This window comes from Ceratotherium simum, chromosome 21 (assembly GCF_057802395.1).
Source record: "Ceratotherium simum simum isolate JZ-2026a chromosome 21, ASM5780239v1, whole genome shotgun sequence".
In the NCBI taxonomy this organism is placed as follows: domain Eukaryota; kingdom Metazoa; phylum Chordata; class Mammalia; order Perissodactyla; family Rhinocerotidae; genus Ceratotherium; species Ceratotherium simum.
The window spans coordinates 12,788,438-12,812,621 of record NC_141920.1 but is presented as its reverse complement, the minus strand read 5'-3'; the positions used below and the strand labels follow the sequence as shown (position 1 = coordinate 12,812,621).

General features: G+C 39.5%; 1 protein-coding gene across 6 annotated transcripts in view; it reads right to left on the bottom strand.

Moving 5' to 3' along the window:
* The window catches only part of STAU1 (staufen double-stranded RNA binding protein 1), a 55,152-nt gene that overhangs the window by 16,961 nt on the left and 14,007 nt on the right, over positions 1-24,184 (bottom strand). For 2 of the 6 annotated variants that reach the window (XM_014787351.2, XM_014787352.2), the window contains exons 3-8: positions 21,085-21,373; positions 19,290-19,414; positions 16,302-16,458; positions 14,172-14,310; positions 12,952-13,117; positions 1,409-1,507 (exon numbers count right to left, since the gene is read on the bottom strand). In XM_014787351.2, coding sequence (XP_014642837.1) covers positions 1,409-1,507; positions 12,952-13,117; positions 14,172-14,310; positions 16,302-16,458; positions 19,290-19,414; positions 21,085-21,289 — 891 coding nt within the window. In that variant the 5' untranslated portion in view covers positions 21,290-21,373. The remainder of the gene's footprint in view (positions 1-1,408; positions 1,508-12,951; positions 13,118-14,171; positions 14,311-16,301; positions 16,459-19,289; positions 19,415-21,084; positions 21,374-24,184) is intronic. The other 4 variants (XM_014787353.2, XM_014787354.2, XM_014787357.2 and 1 more) reach the window with 2 other exon arrangements.

The following is a 24,184-nucleotide window of genomic DNA, read 5'->3' as shown; positions in this document are numbered from 1 at the left end:
CTCCCCACCCCACCTGTGCCCCACGGCAGGCAGCAGGCAATCATCATCACTCAACTGATGGTTTAAGGTTTGAACTCAAAAGAGCCAGTTTAGGGCGCTAGCACACAACAGAAGATAGGTATTTAATGACAGTCAGCCATGAAATTTGGGGATCACCTGTAACTGCAAAAATGCTACAAAATTAAAGTATTTTACAGGATAATAAACTCCAGGTAGCCTTTTAAAAAAAGAAATACACTGGGCGGGCCCCTTGGCCTAGCGGTTAAGTGTGCGTGCTTCGCTATCAGCGGCCCAGGTTCGGATCCCGGGCGCGCACCGACGCACCGCTTCTCCGGCCATGCTGAGGCCACGTCCCATATACAGCAACTAGAAGGATGTGCAACTATGACATACAACTATCTACTGGGGCTTTGGGGAAAAAGAGGAGGATTGGCAATAGATGTTAGCTCAGAGCCAGTCTTCCTCAGCAAAAAGAGGACGATTAGCATGGATGTTAGCTCAGGGCTGATCTTCCTCACAAAAAAAAAAGAAAAAAGAAAAAGAAAAGGAAAGAAAGAAATACACCAAAAGAAGTTTAGGAACCACTTAAAATTGTTTGGAGCAGACGTCCCACCTCAAATTACATTTGCCTACGGTAACAACGTGCAAGTTGGAAGACTAAATATATATTCCTTGTAACTTTGAAACACCAAAGAATTGATAAAGAAATCTGCATTGTATATTAAAACACAATTGTGCATAACCACGCATGGAAATCAAGAGAGAATTTGCATAGAATTTGCCATGTGTCAGACCATTAAGGGAAACTTGGAAAAAAATTCCCCTTACCTGCCTAGTCTAATTGGACTCACTATGTCTTTGAAAGCAACACTCACTAAATGTATTTTATTTTCTATTTTGAACCAACAACCCATTAATTATTGTTTTTAGACCATAAAGTCTCCAACAACAAATGAAGTTATTAAATGGTGAACTGGGGGGCAGACGCTAGACAATGACAAAACCTATGTCCTTTTAACAATTACTCTGACAAGACTTTTAGGGACCACTTAGGGAGATTCTTAAATATTTGGGGAGTAATAGGTGCTTTTGAGAGTCATGAAAACAACGGACCCTCTCCCCAGAAGAATACACATGCGAACATCAACTCAGTCTTCTTCAGACCATTTGAGGAGGTTCACAGACCCCTGAGGCCATCCTGGACTGTCAAGAGACCCCTGGCTGCCCTAAGTTGATGACTCCTAGAAGAGGAGAATAAATACTGCTTTGCTAAATAGAAAATCTGAATCTTAAATTTGAAGGTTCACATATATGTAATTATTATCCCAATATTATTTAGGAAAAATATAATTCCGATGATGCCAACAGTATTTTCTAATATAGAGTTCTACATGTAAAAGAAGCTTACCTCAAAATTCACAGGCAAGTTCCGTTTAAGTGCAATCTCAAACACTTGACTTATTTCAGATTTATTGAGATTTTCTTCTTCTGATTCTCTTCCATTCACCTAAGGGAAGAGTAGTTGTTTAGTAGTTAACTCTTATTAAAACCATCAACATAACAGCTGTGATGATAAACCTTAAAAGCACTGAACCTCGGCTTTATGGATGGAGCACTAACCCAGTGAACAAGGCCACACCCGTACACGTGTCAGTGGATTTAAAAGGTTAAAAAAAAGAGTCCTATCAAACTTGGGTCAGTTTGCACCTCATAAATCCACCATAAACAATCCACACATAACAGACCTTCGGCTACGAATCGCCTCATCGTGGTGCAGCGAGATGCCATGCTGCTCAGGAAGAGTGACTTCCAAAGCCTCCTCGAGGACTGGCAAGCCACACTTTGGAAAAAGTCAAATACAGACAGATCCACGTGGGAGACGGCAAGTTCAAATATAAGTCTCTCCACCTGGGTATGCAGGTTTCTTATTTGGACATAAAGTGCCTGGAAACTACTTTATTAAAAAGTATGAAGTGGAACAAACTACAAAACTGCCATGTATCTCATACTGCTGGGTGCAAAAGTGCAAGGTGCAGACTAATCAAGTGTCCTGAGCCAGAGCTGAGCTGATCTTTGTTAACAAGGTTCATTTGCAGCCCTCAGCCAGGGCTGGGATGAAAGAGGGGCAGAGATCTTCTCTGTCCACACTGGTAACATGGATGTCCATGTTGCAGTGATAATGTGAGAAAGCAGATAAGCTCAGTAATAGCAAAGTGCCCCCAAAACACAGCAAGAGAGCTGTGTTTTTCTTCATGTTATTGGGACTCTTTTGTCAAAAGAATTTGTAAAATCCTATTTCCAAGATGAGAACTGACAGGAACTCGTGGCTGAAACTGCTGAGTAGACAAGGTGCAAGACTATCCAGGATTTTATCTGCTGTGCATTTCCTTACATTTATCAGGTAGGAAGATGGGCATAGATTTTAGCCAGGGCCAGTCTTCCTCAGCAAAAAAAAAAAAAAAAAAAAGGAGGATTGGCAGATATTAGCACAGGGCTGATCTTCCTCACAGGAAAAAAAAAAACACATTTATCAGGTAGATCATATACCTACACTGGACTAATATTTCAAACTGTAATTAAAAGAAATAAAACTCTAAGTTTAAAAAACAACCATTAATACAATCAAGAATATAATCCTATACAAGTCAATTTATCCCCAACACTATTTATTCCTTGTCTCCTTCCATGATGATAATGTTTTCTTTCCAATCTGGTTTCACTTGATTCTCAGCTGGATCAAAAGTATTTGCATAGCATTTCTTGTGGTTTATTAAGCTAAACAAACTTTTATTCTTGTTTAAATCCTAAGGAAAAAGAAGGCCTGCCTTTTAGTGAATCCTTAAAGCCAGAAATCTTCAAGCAAGGTGCCTTAGAAGGGGTTTAGTTTGAAATTTATTTTTTAAATATGTTTTAAACTAAAAAAAATTACTGTATTTTAAAAAATAAAAATGTTCAACAAATGGTGTTGGGAAAACCAGATGTCCACAGGTAAAAAAATGAAGCTGAACTCTTACCTTACACCATATACAAAAATTAACTCAAAATGGATCAAAGACCTAAACATAAGGGCTAAAATTATAAAACTCCTAGGAGAAAACATTGGGGAAAAGCTTCATGACACTGGATTTGGCAACGATTTCTTGGATATGACACCAAAAGCACAGTCAACAAAAGAAAAAAATAGATACATTGGACTTCATCAAAATCAAAAACTTTTGTGCATCAAAGGACACTGTCAAGAAAGTAATGATGGGGGCCAGCCCCATGGTGTAGCGGTTAAGTGCGCGCACTCCGCCGCTGGCGGCCCGGGTTCAGATCCTGGCGCGCACCGACGCACCGCTTGTCAGGCCATGCTGTGGCAGCGTCCCATATAAAGTAGAGGAAGATGGGCACGGATGTTAGCCCAGGGCCAGTCTTCCTCAGCAAAAAGAGGAGGATTGGCATGGATGTTAGCTCAGGGCTGATCTTCCTCACAAAAAAAAAAAAAAAAGAGAGAGAGTAATGACAACAGACAGAATGGGAGAAAATATTTGCATATCATATATCTGATAAAGAATTAATATTCAGAATATATAAAGAACTCCTACAACTCAACAATAAACAACCCAATTCAAAAACGGGGAAAGGATTTGAATAGACATTTCTCTAAAGAAGATATACAAATGGCCAACAAGCTCATGAAACAATGCTCAACATCAAATACAAATCAAAACTACAATGAGATACCACTTCACACCTATAAGAATGGCCACAGAAAATAGCAAGCATTGGTGAGGATGTGGAGAAATTGAAACACTTGTACACTGCTGGTGAAAATGTAAAATGGTGCAGCCTCTGTGGAGAACAGTTCAGTGGTTCGTCAAAAAGTTAAACACAGAATTACAATATGATCCAGCAATTCCACTTCTAGATATATACTCTAAAGATGTGAAAACAGGGACTCAAACAGATACTTGTATACCAATGTTCACAGCAGCACTATTCACAATAGCCAAAAAGTGAAAACAACCTAAACATCCATCAACAGATGAATGGATAAACAAAATGTGGAATATTCATACAATGGAATATTATTCAGCCTTAAAAATGAATATAATTCTGAAACATGCTAGAACATGGATGAACCTTGACAACATGATAAATGAAATAAGCCACACACAAAAGACAAAAATCCACTTATATGACGTTTTCTAGAATAGGCAAATGCCAGGGACAAAAGTAGAATAGAGGTTACCAGGGGATGGGAACAAGGGGAAGGTGGGGTTATGGTTTAAGGTGTACAGAGTTTCTGTGTAGGATGATGAAAAAGTTCTTGAAGTGGATAGTGGTGATATAGTTGCACAACACTGAGAATATATTTAATGCCACAGAACTTTAAAAGTGTTTAAAATGCTAACCTTTATGTTACGTATATTTTATCTAAAATTGTTTTAAAGCAACAAAAGAACGTATGTTTCTTACCAAATTTTTTGTATGTATGTGAGGAAGACTGGCTCTGAGCTAACATCTGTTGCCAATCCTCTTTTTTTTTTTTGCTTGAGGAAGCATAGCCCTGAGCTAACATCCATGCCCATCTTCCTCAATTTTGTATGTGGGACACCACCACACATAGCTTGACAGGCAGTGCAGAGGTCTGAGCCTGGGATTCGAACCTGCGAACCCCAGGCCGCCAAAGCAGAGTGCACGAACTTAACCACTATGCCACTGGGCCCGCCCCCATACCAAATATTAACAAACCAGAGATAGTCAATACATTTACCTGTGCTAAAAGGATAACTCATTTTTGTGTACAAAGTTTTTTGAGAGCTGTTTATTTGAAGAGTATCTAGAGATTTTTAAATGAATGAGCTATTAAAAAAATGGTCCACTCTCATGCTAAGTAATTGTGTCAATGAGAATATTCTCCTTATGTGCAAACAGAACAAAATCTGGAAATAAACTGCCTGTTAAGGCTGTTATAAGACTTCAATTGCCATGCATATACCCCAATTTTCAAAAGTTTTGTTTCATTATACTAGCCCAATTAGTTTTAACTTTTATTTTTAATTATGACCTATTCCAAACATATAGAAAAGTACAGACGATGTAACAGGCAATTGTACTGGATTTAACAAATGTCAACATTAAGAACTACTGACATCAAATTTTTTTTCTTTTTCAAGGAAAACAACAAAGCCCTTCTCACTCTCCTTCCCACAGCAGAGTGAACCACTATTCTAAAACAGGACTATATCTTTCTCAGCCATGTTTTTTGCTTTTTTTTAATGGACAAAAACAACATATAGTATAATTGTGTGCTGTGAAAATTCACATAAATCAACCTCACTGATTGCCTTTACAAATATTATAAAATTTAAACTTGTAAGTTTATACTAATGAAACGCTACATTTCTCTTTATATACTGAGCTTCCACATAAGTCTGATAGAAAACAGTGGTTATGGGCGAGCCCCGTGGCTTAGCGGTTAAGTGTGCGCGCTCCGCTACTGGCCCGGGTTCGGATCCCGGTTGCGCACGGACGCACTGCTTCTCCGGCCATGCTGAGGCCACGTCCCACATACAGCAACTAGAAGGATATGCAACTATAACATACAACTATCTACTGGAGCTTTGGGGAAAAAAAGAGGAGGATTGGCAATAGATGCTGGCTCAGAGCCAGTCTTCCTCAGCAAAAAGAGGAGGATTAACATGGATGTTAGCTCAGGGCTGATCTTTCTCCCCCCCCCAAAAAAAAAAAATATATATATATATAAAAGAAAACAGTGGTCACTGCTAAATTCTAAACTCTAAGCCAGTGGTTCTCAACCACAGCAGCATTAGAATGACCTGAGAGCTTTACGAGGACAGATGCCGGAGCCAGACTCCAGACAAAAAGAACTCAAATTTTTGCAGGTGTGGCCTGGATATCCATCCTATTTACAGTATTTGTTTATTTTTTTTTTTAAGTCCCCAGATGATTTTACTAGCAACCAGAGTTGGGATTCACTGCTCTAAGCCACTGCTTCCAAAAGAATTTCAACAGGGACAAAGCAGTCAGTGAAATAAAATGCAAAACAGGAAACAAAGATATACATTTGGAAGTGCAATTGTGTTGTTCTCCATAAATAATTCTGATATTATCTAGATTGAACAAATGTTGCAATGGGGGAAGCAGCCAACGACTCAAAACAAATCCACAAATCCCATTCCCAACAAGATGGGGAAAGTGTAATGGGCCCTTAGTCTTAGCTTCATGAAGTGGGAATTACTGTTAACATCAACCCCATAGTGTATTGTTCAGCAGTAAAATCTCGGCAACATTCAGAAAAGAAAAAACACTCTGAACCATGCTTAACCCTCAGTATGCCAGGAAAAAATAGTCATCATCATTAACCATCTGGCTCCAAAGGACCCTTTTTACTCTTCTATACTTAAAGTCATTTTAGGGCCGGCCCCATGGCTTAGCTGTTAAGTGCGTGCGCTCCGCTACTGGCGGCCCGGGTTTGGATCCCGGGTGCACACTGACGCACCGCTTCTCCGGCCATGCTGAGGCCGCGTCCCACATACAGCAACTAGAAGGATGTGCAACTATGACACACAACTGTCTACTGGGGCTTTGGGGGAAAAAAAAGGCAGAGGATTGGCAATAGATGTTAGCTTAGGGCCGGTCTTCGTCAGGAAAAAGAGGAGGATTAGCACAGATGTTAGCTCAGGGCTGATCTTCCTCACAAAAAAAAAAAAAATTTTTTTTTTAAATTTAAAGTCATTTTACAAATAATATAAGAATAAAAGGACAACAAAAATCATTTTGTTAGAGGTTTGAATAATCTAAAATAGCAACCCAAGTTCTTACTCCAGGTTTGTAGTTTGGAAGGAATGGGCAAGGTCCTTTAAATGCCACAAACTGCTCATCAGCTGGCACGCCTGAACCTAGAGCACAGCCCACCTGTAATGACGCCAGATTCCAGATCCCTCTCCAATAGGTCCTAGCTTATCAAGATTCTGATTCTTCTTGTACTGGGATTGTCAAAACACACCACTTTTGAAACAGACTCATAATTTTGTTGAAGAGAGAACAGCCATCTTCTGTGCTCCATAACTACAAAATGCTTTCATTTTTAGATTTATAAACCCCCAAAGAAGGATCACTCTAATGATTTTTTTTCATTGTTACATCATCTATTCCCTTCCAATCGCCTTTGTACACACATCTCCTTTTGCATATGTCCACTTATTTTGTGGACAATAAGTGGTAGGAAATAAATTCTGCTGGCCAAACATCATAAAAGATGAAAGAATGTTGTCACATACACACTTTTTAAAAAAATCAAAACAGGATGGTCCAGGTTCCTCTTGCAAAATACTGTGCGATGAAGTCCTTCCCATTGACCAATCAGAAGAGAACACATGCTTCCTTTCCATACACCACAGAAATACTGTTCACTCGCTGATTCTTGAGTTTGGAAAAACTTATCTAAGACATCATCTGAAGACTCACAGTCTGATATTTCACTTAAACACTCAATCTCACCATCATCATTAGAGTCTGGAGTGCTGCTATCTGTCTCTCTGCATTCATCTTCTGATTTGTCTAATAATGGAAACGTCTCCCTCAATCAATTTTCTTCTCTTTGCCATTATGGATGGAAAAAGAAAAATTCTGAATTCTCACCTGAGTTGAATGAAAGCTAAAAGTAAAGTGAAAAGATGGTGTCTCCAGCATTCTTTTGTATCTTCTTGAAAGACAATGCAATACGTTAGGCAATGCAATAGGAACATTAAAGGATGGTGCAATAATGGCAATTATTTCACTACCATATCATCCACCTAGGGATTTCATCATTCTTCTATTTTCTTATTATTTTAGTCTGCTTAGCATATTTGGGAATATATGATAAACAGTGCTGAAATGATACGTAGGATGACAAATAGCAAAATGTTTCAAAACACATGAAAATTAAGATTCCATAATATAAAGATTTTTTTTTTTTTTTTTTTTGGTGAGGAGATCAGCCCTGTGCTAACATCTGCCAATCCTCCTCTTTTTTTTTTTTTTTTTTGCTGAGGAAGACTGGCCCTGGGCTAACATCCGTGCCCATCTCTTCCTCCACTTTATATGGGACGCCACCACAGCATGGCTTGCCAAGCAGGGCATCTGTGCACGCCCGGGATCCAAACCGGCGAACCCCAGGCTGCTGCAGCAGAGCGCGCACACTTAACTGCTTGCGCCACCGGGCCGCCCCCATAATACAAAGATTTATAAAAGGGTCCAAAGGATCCACATGATCACTCTAAGACAGAATGAGTTTTACTCTATTTTAAAAAATAAGTATGTTTTCTCTTTGTTCTTTGTAAGATCTCTAAAAAAGAAGAAACGTCATGTAACATCAATCCTTACAGAGCTTGAAAAAGAAACTCAAAAATGTAAAGTGGGTCCAATGGACCCCCATAGTATAATGAGGATTAAGATCTCCAACTTCAGTTTTAGCCCTACCTAAATACGTCCCTGGCCCAAGGGAAGATAAGGACTCAAGACCAGGAGGAGCTGCATTTATTTATTTTTACAAAAGAAGTATATATAAAAAAAAAACTTCAAACAATACAACTTAAAAAAAAAGTCTGTCTTCTACCACTACCATCAAGAGAAAACTACTTTTTTTTTTCTTCCCCAAAGCCTCACTGCACGGTTGTATGTCCTAGTTGTAAGCCCTTCTTGTTCTTGTATGTGAGTCACTGGCCACAGCATAGCTACTGACAGACAAGTGGTATGGTTCTGCAACTGGGAAATGAACCTGGGCCGCCAAAGCGGTGAGAGCGCCGAACTACTCGGCCATCAGGGCTGGCTCAAGAGAAAACTACTTTTAAAGTTTGATATAACCTTCAAGATAGAAACTAGGCACATCCACACCCATACATATACATAACACACACAGAGTTGGCTCTATTTACTTAAACACAAACAGGATCACACTACACATATAACAACAGCTCTGAATTTTGATTCCTCCACACTCAATAGATTATGGGCCTCCTTTCATGCTCATGTATACAGATCTACCACACTCTGGTACTCCTGGGATAATGTATCCGTTTATTTAAGCATTTTCCCATTAATGGACATTTAAGCTAGCTCCTTTTTTTCTCTGTAAGAGATACCATAGCTATGACCATCTTACTCCTAACAGCTCAGACACTGAATAAGTAATCTTTTATTATCACAAGACTTAGATTTAAAAATAAATAAATAAAATAAAATAAAAGCACTTTCCCAACTCAGGACCTTCGCACAAGCTGCTCCCTCTGCTGGAAATGTACTCGCCCTTGCTCTTTCGCTGATCTTTAGTCTCAGCTTAAATGACTCTTCCTCAGAAAGGACTTCTCTGAATGCACCACCATGACTCTAATCTAAATGAGACATTTTATGCTCTCATAATACTTGCTACTTTTCCATCCTAGTACACACTGCACTTTTTTTTTTCTTCTGTGAGGAAGACCCAGCCCTGAGCTAACATCCATGCCAATCCTCCTCTTTTTTTGCTGAGGAAGACTGGCCCTCGGCTAACATCCGTGCCCATCTTCCTCCACTTTATATGGGACGCTGCCACAGCGTGGCTTGCCAAGCGACGCGTCGGTGCGCGCCCGGGATCCGAACCGGTGAACACCGGGCCGCCGCAGCAGAGTGCGCGCACTTAACCACTTGTGCCACCGGGCGGGCTCCCACGCTGCACTTTTTGATGATACTAATGTTAATGTTTGTCAGCTCCATTCAACTAAGCTCCACAGGGGGAAGGGCAGTGCTAACACACTGCCTGTCATCAAGGGACCAGTCTATACCTGCCTGGCAGACAGAGACTGCCGGCTTTATTGGCTATGTCCTGGAAAAGATGAACTGATCCACCACACAATCACATGCTCTAAAATTTTCAACAGCAAAACAGACAATTTGTTTAAAATGATAATTTCCAGTGCTGGCAGGCTGTGGGCAAACAGGCTGCTCACGCCCTGCTGGCAGATGAACTTGGCCATATACGTTACCATGCAACTCCACTTCTAGGACTATGGCTCACAAAAATAATCCGGACACACACAAAGACTTAACTACAACAACGTTCCTCACCACCTATTTTATAACAGGAAAACTGCAAACAACTGAAATAACCAAGCCTCTGCTGTTGAAAAAATAAACTGGTATGTTCACACAATGGAACACTTCGCAGCCATTAAAAAGTGCTTATAGGCATGTTGAATTTGAGTCCTCCATGGAATTATAAGTAAATGGCAGGATAACATATCCATGATACACACTTCAGTGGAAAAAACGTGGTTACTGTACATCATCCCAATTTTGTGAAACAGATAGGTGCGTGTACTTATTTGTATACGCACTGATATCCACCAAAATGTTTATAGTGATTATCTACAAGGGGTAAATTTATAAATCATTCGTTTTTCCTTTTTTTCTGAATTTTTAAATTTTTATAGTTCACATGCATTACTTGTAAAAAAAAAATTAAAGTTATCTTTTAAAACTCTCTCTCTTTACCCCCTACCACCCACCTACCAGGGGGCCTGGTAAATCAGGTGGCAGCTTGTTTAGGCGGAAGGCCAGTGTTTCATTTATTACTTCAAAGAAAAAGTCTTATCCTAGTTAATGATTCTAGTTTCTGAAGCACTGGTTAAGGCTAGTCTTTGAGCTCTTTCTGAAGGGCACTATCTCTACTTCAAACCATATAGAACTAGAAAAGGGGCAAAGGGGCTCAGGCAGATTGGAACATGACTCCCAGCAAAGCTCCTCACAGATATCCATGAGCCCAGGGGAGCCCAGGGGAGCGTGGCTACTACAGCCTCTGCCCTCAGGCCTGAGCCAAACAGCACTGCTCTAGTGAGAGATGGGGCAGGCTCAGGCTCGAGACACCAACAGGCACTTTCCCTTTCCAGCAATATTGTACTTCCAAGGAGGATTCAAAGGGGGGAAAACTGCCTGGGAAACACTGATAATACCAAGGACCTGTGGTTCCCAAACTCTGACCACGCTTTAGAATTACTCCAAGGGCACACTAAGAAAGAAAACAGGAAAAGCCAGACTCCTGGGTCTTACCCTGGCTCTACTGTATTAGAATTGTGTGGGTTGGACCAAGAAATTTTTTTTGTTTAACTTCTCAAGTGACCCCGGAGCAGACAACCCACATACCAGTGTTCAGCGATCATTTAACAACTGCTGGCTGGAAGGAATTGAGAAATACCTTCTCCATCTGACTTCAATTAGATAAGCACCAAAGTCAGGTCAAAAAATGAATAGCCTCCAAAATGACTCAGATTACACTACCTTTTGCTGTTTGAACAAATCTCACCACTGAGCAGCTCATCTTTTTCCTTCACTAAATCCTCCTCTTCTAAGTTATAGTCCATTCTCTTCTACATGGTCCTCAGTGGACCATGGAAACAGATCATCTCTGTTAAAATGTGTGATTACAATGGAAGATGGAAATGCACTGTGACAAAAGAAACACAGAACCCTCCTGTGCAGCCAGCCATGAAGCCACAGAGCATCATTCTGAGCTGGGTCACCTAGGGGCAGCTGGACACACGGACCTCAGCAAGCACCCCGTCAAAGGTCCACTTGGGTTCACCCTTATCATCACACGTTTAGCCCAGTGTTCTGGGCAAGATCTCCTTATTTTTCGTGAACTTGTTTCTTGAGGAGAAAAAGTCAAATGCTTCCCAGGGATATTTTCAGATGGCGCTTCGTGCTGTGATTAAACAGAATCATGAGATCTCAATGTTTTCTACTCAGTGGGTTTCTTCTGGACCTTTGGTGAGAAGACTCTGCCTTTCCAGAGGTATTCACTAATGCCTCGGCCTCTCAATGGCATGGAGTCACTGATTTTCTAACACCCATATTCCTATTTAGTCACAAAGAGTTAAAATCCTTTTCCTATTGTGATAGTTTTAAAACACAATCCCCAAATTCTTTGATACTCCTCTCACCCAGAAGTGGGGTTCTCAACATTGTTAATGTACCAAAAGCCACTGAACTGTACACTTAAAATTGTGAATTATGTTATGTGAATTTTGCCTCACTAAAAACAGTGAAACTCAACATCTCCTTCTTTTGAATCTGGGCTCTGTGCCTGCTTGACCTGTAGAATATGGCAGAAGTGATGCTGTGCTGATTTCTGGGCCCAGGCTTAAGAAACTGACAGCTGCTTCCATTTTCTCTCTTCTAGGACACTCACTCTTAGAACCCAGCCACCAAACAGTGAGGACGTATAGGCAGTCTTTGCACTGGTTATCTAAGAGAGCAACTGAGGTCCCCAGGCCAGAGGCCCCGCTTAGCTCCCAGCCGACGGCCAGCACCACCTTACCAGCCATGTGAGGGAGCCATCTTGAATGTGGGTTCTCCAGCCCCCATAGAGCGGCCTCAAACAAAGCCGTGTGGAGCAGAGAGAAGCTCCCCTCGCCAAGCCCTGCCTGAACTGCAGACATGTGAGCAACACAAATGCCTGCAGGTGTTTAAGCAACTAAGTTTTGTGTTGGTTTGTTATGCAGCAACAGATAACTGGCACTTTCACATAATAAAGAAAGGATGGCTGGTGAAAAACGGCTTCAGAAAATTCTCCACCTTGGTACCATAAATCACAGTAGATTCTGACAAGCATAATCTTTAGCACCGAAGAATTCATCCTTGCATGTTCTTCACAACTCAACTGAGTCACAATCTTTCTAACATGTTCACTCAAAACTATACCACAGAGTGAAAAAGAAAGCATCTGACTTTCTCGCTGATAAATTTTTTAAAAAGGTGGGAAAAAAGGCAAGAAAGCTTCAGGGTATAGAATCTTATAAGCTATCAAATAAAAACTACGAAAGCTCTCAAGGCATCTTCTTAGAAAAAGCAACTTGAGATGTCTTTCATACAACCCTCCTGCTATGCCCCAAGCATCAAGGAGCCTCAACTCTGTTCTCTCCTTACCTCCAGCCTCTCAGGTGGGGGCTCATTCTGCAGGATCCTCAAAGCTTTCGCAGCAGCATCGTGTTTCGCAGCCTGTCTCGTCTTTCCTTTCCCATTAAATTGTTGTCCTCCCACAGAAAGTTCAACTTGATAAAGTAAAGGTGGTACTGGAAATGGGTAAAAGTACCTAAAAACAAAAGGGGGTTAGGAAAATTATAGTCTCAGATTGATAAGTTACCCATACAGTCTCTGGCAAATTCCAGGTATTTCCTTCATCATGGGTCCTAGATCACATCAGTGTTTACTTGCCAATAATGACTCCTCATCACTATATCCAGAGACTTCATAAGTTTACACTGGATTAGAACTGCCACACAGTATGAGCAAATACTGTTTAGCAAGTATTTATTTATCAAACTTATTTCCACAAAATACACTGGCTTACAAATTACCTGAGTTCAATTTATAACGCTAATTCATATTTACAAAAACTAAAATGAATTGAGGCTTTCACTGAGACAGAAAACTTAACTTGCTCTACTTTCTTGTATCACACTTGCGTATCTCCGGAAAAGGCTGGGAATTTTTAAACAGAAGCCTTTTAGAAAGGACCCTCATTTCTGGAAATCCCAACAGCCTATAGTCTAGCAGAGGCTGGTTTCCTTCATTTCAGAGTTTGTATTTTTAAAACTTGCTTTGCTCTTCCCCAAATAGGGCAGGGAAATGAAGACTTCCATTTTGATCATCAGTCTATCCACTAATGCCTTATGACTGTGAACAGGAGGTTTTTAACACATGGCATTTTCAGGTTTCAATTAATATTTTACTGCACCTGTATGCCAAGGCTACTTACAAAGCCCATTAAGTTCAAAAGTCAAAAAGTACCCAACAAATAATAATCAGGAAATCTCTGAATGCTGAGAATCCACAGTGCTGTGGGAATCATGCTCAAATACGGCTCAGTGACACAAAGCAGTTACAATGGCGATCCTTAACCAGACTGCTTGGGGGCACAAGCCATACTGCTAGGGAGGAATATGCTCAGGCCCCTTCCACAGACAGGAGTCAAAAGAGCACTAAAACACAGTTCCAAAGACACCAACACAATTCAGACTAACATCAACACTTGGCACGCCCAAAGAAGACCAAATCACTTTGCACTCAACAATCCATAGATTTTATTATTCTATGTAAAAGATCAGACACATTTTCACCTGTATTTAAAACAAACACACACATACCTTGGGGGATAAGCACCTCCTCTCATGTTGTAGTTATAGGTGGACTGCATCCGAGAGTAAGGGTCAACAGGCTTATACATTGGTTTTTTTCCAAGTTTCATGCACAGTGCATTTAGCTCTACAGTAGGGGTTACGCTTTCTGCAACACAGAATCAACACAAAGAATCGTTTTTTTTCTGACATGCGAATAATGGTCACCAAAATCAAAAATAATAGCATGCTTTCTACTCATTGGATTCATGACGCATTTCACAAAAGGGTCTAGATACTTCACTGCTAGACATCAGGTCAGGAAATCCAAGAATCTGCTGTGATTTCTACATACTAATCCACAGACAGCACAAAATATATCGTAAGGGCTATTAGAGGGAGGAACACCTTAACACAAGAAGTTATCAGGGAAAGCCATACATTTCAACTGTCAGAAATAAGTTCCAACACATATCAAACTCAATGATTAAAAAATCCATGTGACTGTCTAAATCATTTTATTGTTTGGGAATACCTAACCAATACAACTTTGGTTGTACTGACTTACTGGGTGTTCGCTTAAACTTAAAAGTATGTTTGTACACACTATTTCACAGAACAATGCACTTATTAAGTACTAATTGGATGCAAAGCATTTATTAAGTACTAACTTAGCACAGCACCTCACTGTGCTAAGCTTGAAGGACACAATTCTTACCCCAGAGGAGTTCAAAGAACACAAAACACACTCCGGGAACTACAACAGGATGTGTACTCTAAGGAAAGGTGCAGAGTCACTGAGGAGGAGGCAAGTAAACTCAATCTGGAGAAGTCAAATGAGACCTCCAAAATAGTCAGATATTTCCATTCTCGATATTTATAACGGGATTTGACCTGTGGTAATATTTGTTAGGAAAATGAGTTCTGTTTCCATATACAACAGGAGCAAATATATCTTGGGTTATCTCAGAATTATCAACTTTAGAAAATACACACTATTCATTTTCCAATTTTTTTCTGTCAGTTCATCCAATTCATAAACCTTTAAAAGCCATTTAAAAAGAAAACCAGCCTGGAAAGATTAATGTCAGTGCATAATCACATTTTAAAACAACACTTTCATATCAAACACAGAACAACACTAGCAATGGCAAAGTTCAATTTAAGCGCACACAAAAATCCACTTTAAAATGCCTTTTTAGAGTGTATGTAGAGGAAAGTAAAAATGACTTGATTCTATACTATATAACTGGTTCGAATAAATTTAGCGCGTGAATCAAATTTATAAGAGTATCTTCGGGCTTGCAAAATCAGAGGGTCACATGAGTAACCAATCTCTCTTCCTAACATCAGAATTACATTTTTTACATAATTCATATAGTTGCATTTTCTGAATCATTTTAAAAGCAGCTCTGACCCATAAAATTTATCTGTAGTAGAGAATGAATTTGAAGAAAGAATACCACGAAGAAATCAAAAGCACAAGAAAGGTGTGACCGAGTTCTTCCCAGATTCATTCCTGTGTACAAAGGGCCTGGGGTGACTTCATGTACTTGAGGGGTACCTCTGCTAAAACAGCCACTCCTCCTCACAGCCGCCAGGTCAGTGGTTCCCACCTGTCACCAGACACTCTGCTTTTTTAGAATTGTCCCAGCATGGGTCCCTTGTTTGAAGAGAGATTGTCTACTGATCTGTACTTAAGTAATAAATATTTAAGTTACTTTCTCATTCTTTTTAATGATAAGGAGACACATAACTGACAATCAGGGTTTCTGATCAACACATTATAATTGATATTACTATACTGACTTGAAGTGATTCTAGCTAAAACCTACATTCTTGGCAATCTGTACAACCTTATCAAGGGAAAAAAATGTATTTTCATTAAGCTTTTCTGAAATCTTAGAAATCATTTGGCGACACCCCCCACCGCCCATGACCACTTCTCCAGATCAGTCAGGAGTCGAGGGACCACACACTGGGAACCACTGCTTTAGAATGAGGTTAAGGATTCTGAAAAGATAAGCATTTGCCACTGGTAGTGCAGAATCTGTGCTTTCAAAACCAACAAGTTAGTTAAGAAAGAATCATATACACAGGCTAAAAGGGTACCTCTAGACACACTTTTGAAAGGAACCTGTCTTGGCCCACGCATAATACCTGGATTCCTTCCTTCGCTACGAAAAGGGCGGACTATAGGTTTAGGAAATTTTGTTCCTTCCAAAGCTTTGGCAGCAGCTGTGTGTTGGGCTTTTTTAATACTAGTTCCTTCAGCTTCCCAGTGCTGATCTCCAAGTGTTAGCTGTACAGTAAACACCTACAAATGAAAATGGTGAGCTCTCAATTCACGAAACCTGATGTTGACTGTAATATGTCACTTGGACCTGGAACATTTTTTATGGTCATGATTTAAAAGGCCAGGTTATTAAATTACCATTATCTTGGTAATTTATCCCTTTACCCCCCTTTCTGCTGTTTTTATAAACACAAAAAGATATATATGTATCATTGACTAACACTGCACAGAACTTCATGAAAAAACTACGCTTTGTAAGATGGGGGTACGTACAGAGGTTAAAAAATGTTGTCTTATACATTAAAATCTTAGACACTGATTATTTGGAAGCCATCCAAAAAGGAACTGTCTTCCAACTACTTCTCATGGAAGAATTTAGCAAACTTGTTTTAGACACACAGTAGTATCTCATAGAAATTAAGACAATATTTGTTTTGATGTTGTAATGTGTTTTTGGACTCTTGTCTGGAAACACAACCCCATTAGGACAAAAACTTGAACAAATTTGGGAATGTCAGGTTCTAAAATGTTGCCTTTTATTTTCCTAAGACTGCACTATTCAGACGCTGCCTCTACTTTCAGAAGAAAATCAGATCCACAGCAAGCAAAGATCTAAAGTCGTTTCTGAACTCAACTCTAAGCAGGCATCCAAAACAGCTTGGTAAAATACACAACACGTTCACGGATTTCAATGGAATAGCACGAGGGGAGATCCCAGCCATGGGTATTTTTAATCAGCTCCCAAAGTGATTCTGATGCACTCCAAAGTTTGAGACTCACTACCTTTGGAGCTTTTATTTTTCTGATTTTCTTTATCATTGAATATCACTTTATTTCATTTACAAATAATTTACATGAGACATGTTGATTTGAGTATGACTAGGTCATTTAAATTTGGTGCCTAAAGGGATGGGGGTGACTTGCCCTCATAGCTGATTTTTCTTGCAGGTCTTAACTTCAGGATTCCCTCAGTGCACAGCTTCCACTAAAGGTGAAAAATTGAAGCATCCTTCATCCCCCTTGAAACATTAGGGGTCTCCTATATTTATGCTGCAGTTTACAAGGTTACTCATTTAAGTACCATTAGCATGAACTCAAAACCCTGGCTGGCCTGAGAAGTCCAACAGCAGAAGCCTGCAATGCTGTGCAATCCGGGGTCATTTTCGTGATCCTTTCACGGAAAGACACTGAAGGGGAAAATGCTAAAAAACAAAAAAGAGTTAATTTCATGAACAGTCTTGCATTTCTCCAGGACCTTCCCCATCCGGTGTTGTTACCACTCTGCTGCCTTCTGTGTGGGGGGTTAGTAGAGAGGTTAGAATCTTGGTTTTGATAGAATAAAAAGTACACCAGACCTCTGACTTTTTAAATAGTCTAACAGTCATCTAGGAGGGAACAACTTTTCCTCTTTGAACAACTCGTAGGTAAAAAAAAAAAAATGTGAAACGCAGTTATAGATTGAACACACAGTCAAATTATCTGAAGTACTAAAGTTCAAGTGAGAAAGTACATGTTTCAAAAAATACCAAGACAGTTAATAAAGGGAATCCCAAAGTTAAGGTCTGCAAAAAAAATCCTGTAGAAGAAATGAAACAGTTACAGAAAATGACTAATTGCCTTCCAAAACTAAAGAAACATTTCAAAAATAATTACGCTTTAGAATGTTAAAACTAGCTTCATGTGAGTGGGAAATTTCTGTTTTTTCTTAAATGCATAATTGCTTAATAATAATAGCTACCATTTCTCAAGCATTTACTAAAGTGCCGGCATTGTGTTCCACACTCTTAACATATATTCTCTAATTCTCACAATAGACCTATTTGGTAGGTATTATCATCCCATTTTACAGATGAGGAAACTGAGGTACAAAAAAAGTAGTAACTTGCCCAAGGTCACACAGCTAGTAAGAAGCTGGGATTCAAACCCAGATCTGTCTGACTCCAAAGGCAACCTCACCTAACCACACTATGCTATGGTGCCTATTTATGACTGTGGTTGATGTTACTTTTCATCAAATGAAAAGAGAAACTTGATATCATTCAAGGCTTGATTGAGGTTGGCATGTCAAGAAAAATGAGGCATAAGGAGACAAATAACTCATCCTTAATTATATTTTCTTACTGCAAGGCTACAATCAGAAATAGGAGGCCCAATTCCTTATCTCTCATACTATATCCTCTCATACTACAGCTGCAAAAGATAAAGCCAGATACGCAAACATTTAAGTTCCAAGATGTACATTAGCACAGATATCAAATAAGCTTAAAAGACTGAATTCCTGAATAACAAACAGCAAAAATTCAAATTACAGGTAGTCTTTCATTCTTTAAGACAAGGGGAATGTCAAGGATAACTGAAATCAGAGATAATCCAAAATACTCCCTTCGAGACTAATTTCTACCTCTCATCTTCAAACTGTTTCTCTAGATTGCTAACAAGTGGCAAAACTGATTTCCCATTCACCTCCCTCCCTGCCCAGTCTAAGATACATGTGCAAACAGCAGGAAAGGAGCCAGAGGGAAAGCAGCCAGGAGGCCCAGGGCCTGGAAAATTCACAGGAAATCTTTTACAAGTGTTTGGGAATTGTCTCTATTCAGAATCCTAAACAAACACACACTAAATGGAGTTTTAAAAGCCAAATATCCCAAAAAGAAGCATATCTTTTTTTTTGACCCATTCTGCAAGGATGAAAAAAGTGACTCATCAAAAATCTATACTTTTGCAACTCTTTAAGACAACCTCAGCAGTCTGAAAATACGTATTCTGAATTACAGCACTACTTGCAACAGTATAAAAAGACAGAAAACATTCCTGTGGGTTATAAATGCACAAGCAGTATGGACAATATTTACCTTACAGTGAGCTGGACCTTGCTCACGCAAAAGCTTATACTCAGGCTGAATCTTGCTGAAACGGGCTAACTCATTCACAAGACACATTGGGGTTTTCTCTTTGGGGTGTGCCATGTTAGAAGGAACTGAAAAATAACGTAAGAGCATTGAAGTCAACTAGCAGTACATAAGACTGCTGCTCTCCCAGGGATATGAAAAAAGAGGGCAAACAAACTGAAGGTCTAAGGATTTAGACCAGCAGTGATGCAAAACTGCAAACCACACTGGGGGCACATGCCTGAAGACACAGCTGGGATCATTTCTGAACCAGGCGAAGCCATGTAACCTAGGAGAGGGTGTGTCTTCAAACGAGAAAACAGAAGTCAGAGGAATAACTAAACTACGGCCAGCAAGCAAGATTTGACATCAGATGGAGCACTGCTATCACAACCAACCAAGGGAATAACCAGGAGGTCTACTGAGCAGAGGCACACTGGTTACCACAACACCTGTCAGGTGTACCCTGTTCATTATTTCACAAAACTCAACATGCCAATACCATATCTCAAACAACGGCTGTCGTTGTCCATACAGCTAACTTCTCATTCCTGGGTGTCCCTAAGTCTTATCTCCAAAGGCTGCTATCCTCAGACCTTATCTATTTCTGACAATTATATAAGTAAAATAAAATGGCCTTGGTGGGTGGGAGTTTTACAAAGTCAGTAGGATGTGGATATAAGAACACATTAGAAGAAAAAGCAATAAATCCTAGAGGACTGAAATAGTCTGTGCCATTTCCTTTTAAGATGGTCTCAAAATGGCAAATTTGGGGGAAACTGAATCTCTAGGGTACTATGACAAGTCAAGAATGCTATCTGGTGAGCCAGTTCCAAGAAGTCTAAAGGTAGCGTGATAGAGGCCATGCAGCTGAGAGTGGGACAAGCTCACACTCTAAGAACAGATTTACAAAGTAAAGGGAACGAGAGGATGAAGGAGGAAATGCAAGGGAAATTGTCAGGCAGAGAGGATTGAAAGGAATTTGATATAAGGTGACTCTGGTATGGAGACACCCATGCTGACACCCCATTTAATTGGCTTTGCCACTTTGGGCAGGGGTTGGAGAGCAGAATATTGGTTTTAAGTTTTTCCCCCCCCAGGTGTTTCAAGTCTTTTCTAATCAATGAGCACATTTAGTTCACTTTCATTTTTCTAATAATCAGATTTGATTGCTTCTGAACTTATTTCCTTTTAAAAAAATCTCTGCTTCTTTGTTCAATTTCGAATTGGTCCTATGATTTCTGAACTCTCTCTGGAATCTCCTCAACTTAAACTTACTTGTTCAAAATAAAAATTAACAAATGCCAATGCACTCTTTTGCTTTCCAGTAAATCTGGCTGCCCCCCTGCTTGGGATAAAATCTTATAGACATACAGAAAGGGGGCTTACACAAACCAGAGTTCTTTGTCAGTTCTGGGAAATAATTTTAAAAGCAGAATTTTCCCATACAACAATGAATATCCAAAGTGGTACTGTTCTATTTTTTCTGCCAGCCACCACTTTATAACAGACTAGGCTTTATAGTTTAGTTTTCAATTCTCTTTCTTAAACTTTGAAATGGTCAGTCAACTCAGGCCTCCATCAACCCAATATACAATCAAGTGTTTCGTATCTGGGATAAAGAAGCGTGGGAGATAATACTTTCTTCTGCCTCTTGAAGGTAAATGTGAGAGCTCCCTACATCTGCAATCTCTTATCAGATCAGAAAACAGGCTAAGAAAACATTTTAAACAGAAGACACTTGGATTCATACGCTTACCTGCAGCTGCACTGGTGGATGTAATAGATGCAGAGGGTAAAGCAGAGTTTTGAATAGGTCTACCTGCATTTTCAGAGGGCAGAGAGCTAGTAGTAGAAGGAATACTCATCAAAGGCTGTGAGAGAAGAGACTGGTTCTTGTTCAGTATTTGGCTCCCTGAGAGAGCAGCAGATGGGTTCTGAACTTGCACTTGAACTTGAGACATGGTCACTTTCAACAAAAGTGAACAACTGCAGGTAAACAGCTTTCAGTGCAGGTTAATTCAGTGCTATGAAGTCTAAAGTTCTACCTAAAAGTTGTAAGGGAAAGAAAATAAAAAGGTAAATTATAGAGGAGATATGTAATTGCCAATATTCAGTCAAACCTGGTGTCACCTACTCAAGTATGAAAATAGCCCCGTTTAGCATGTAGCTATGTTGATAGAAATGTGTTTCTCCTTGGTATACAGTAAAGTTCCTGCCCTTGTGACTTTTTTAGTGTTTTTAAATGACTTACAATACCCACATGCTCTGCATGTTCATTTTACAAAGAGAATCAGTAGGGTATCATAATACTTATTATTGAATATTGAGAATTATAAACTACAGCTTATATTCAAAAATGCAAATTTAAAAATATGGAGAATTAAAAACATATTCCATACTGTATGGGATATGATAAAGGTTTCTGGTTTCAAAATTATACGAAGCTGAAAGCAAACTGGGTTCGTAACACCATTAATAGGTGACTGTAAATACTGCTTCCGCTTAAGGACCATGTGCTCAGATGGGCACCTTAGAGCTTTCCCTTAAGTTGACTGAAGAAAGAGGAATTTCTCACTCTGCTGTTTCTTTTTCCTTATGATAATAAAAGATCTATTTGTTTTCCTAAACGGTTTGTTTGAGATGGTCTCATTTAGTTATAGACCCCAAACAAGAAAACTGTTGCACCCACATCAATGCACACAATCCTGAGAAATTATCTGAACAGCAAAGAAAATTCTCCAGTGTTTGTACTATTAAAAGCAAAAGTGGAGAAGATGAAGAAGAGAGGAACAGACAGATTGGCAATTTTACTGGTGTGGGTGGGGTGGAGCCTGGGGAGCAGAGGAGACTGTTTAATTCATCTTCTAAGTTCCAAAGGCATTATTTCTAAATACACTTAAATTTCCTCAGGAGTCAAAAATAAGGACAGTTCTGTTCATTTTCATGGCCATCCTTCAAAAGCTGAAAATGTTTAAGCAAGTCAAAAGTACTCCAAAATAACCAATAGCAACAAAGAATAGAAAAAGCCAACAAAAGCAGAAATCAGCAAACAAACAAACTAACAGAGTAATTGTTTGTTAATTTTTTAAAACGTCTCAGAATGATTTTTAACTAAAGCTAGACCTCTAGAAAGAGATGATGGACCAGAGCAATTAAGTTACTTGAGGAGTCCTGGCACATTCTCTCTCGCTGAGAGCAACAGGGACAGCAAAACTCAACAAAACAAAACAAAACAAAAAAACCCCTCAGCTGAAGTATCACTTGGAAAATAAGAGGCATAAACATTACCTTATTCAACAAAATTCCCCAATATTGCAGTCGTTCCTTGCTTGCTTTTGAAATCAGAACAAAATAACAGAGGAGACCCACTGAAGATCTAGATAATGGTCTTAGCAGACAAGCTGCCAAGGTTAAGAAATAAGTCCAGGATCGTTTAGGAGTCAGCTATGACCTTATTTCGCTGTTTTTATTTCCTTTAGCTGCCAAAATATAAATATTTCTCTCTCAATCTTCCCTCTCCTCCTCTATTCACTCCCTCCTTCTCCCTTACTTTCTAAACTCTGTCTTGAGAGCATTTTCCTATCAAAAAAAAAAAAAAAACCGTAAGAAGTGTATTCACAACACCAACCACAAGTCACAGTCAAAAAATAAGCCAAAAGCAAAGTGTTTGCTCCAGAGTCTACCCGCATCATAGAAGGAGCAACCCAACTCTGCTCTGGGTGGCTCTGAGAATCTGAGACTGAATGAACTAAATTTAGAAAAAGTGGGGCCCAAAGGATCCTTTTTGGCTAACGCTGTCTACAGCAGGCCTGCTGCCAGCATTTCCAGTCACAGACATAAATACATAGGTTTTCTAGAAGTAGAGAAAGGGAATAAACAGGCTTTTACTTAAGAGTGCCCCAAAAATGTTAGCCTCAAGTTCACCTGAAAGAGTTATGTCTTTATAACAATTGGTTGAAACAAGTAGTTCAAAACCACAAATAAAAATTTTTTAAAACTCTCCTAATAAGGTTGTATACCTTACAAATTTTTAATATCCAACATGAACAATACTAAAATTCAACACAGTATTCATTTGCTAATAAAGTTTTATTCATTTGCTAATTCAACACTTCTGTGTGTCTTTAAGCCTAAAAAGAGAATCTAAAGCAGTGATTTTATTTTATTATTTTATTTTTTGCTGAGGAAGATTCACCCTGAGCTGACATCTGCTGCCAATTTTCCTCTTTTTGTTTTTGTATGTGAGCCACCGCCACAGCATGGCCACTGACAGACGAGAAGTGTACGTCCGCACCCGGGAACTGAACCCAGGCCACCAAAATGGAGCTTGCTGAACTTAACCCCTAGGCCACCAGGGCTGGCCCTAAAGCAGTGATTTTAAAGACGGGGCAATTTTGTTCCCCAAGGACATATGACAATGTCTGAGACATTATCTGGTTGTCACAACTAGGAGATGGGAGGACCTATCTAGTGGGTAGAGGGGCCAAGGATGCTGTTTTAAGTACGCATATACTAACCCACAAAATAAAATCTTACTAATGTAGTAAGTAGCTTACATTCTTAGACAGGAAAAGAAAATCCTTTTTCATCTCAAAAGGCTCTGAAAAATTGATGCTAATATTTTACCCGAACAGATGCTCCTCTCCCAATTAAGAAGTCAGGCAGCTATGACAGTTATGAACAGTGGAAAATATATTATTTACCCACATATTTCAAAGAACAAAGCTTTTCACTACTGCTATTTACACAGTTCATAGCAGCTTTCAGGGGAATCATGGAATTTTGGAGATGATTACTTTTGTATGAATTTAGAACCTATGGCTCAACAGTACTCTGTCCCGAAAATTAAATTCTTA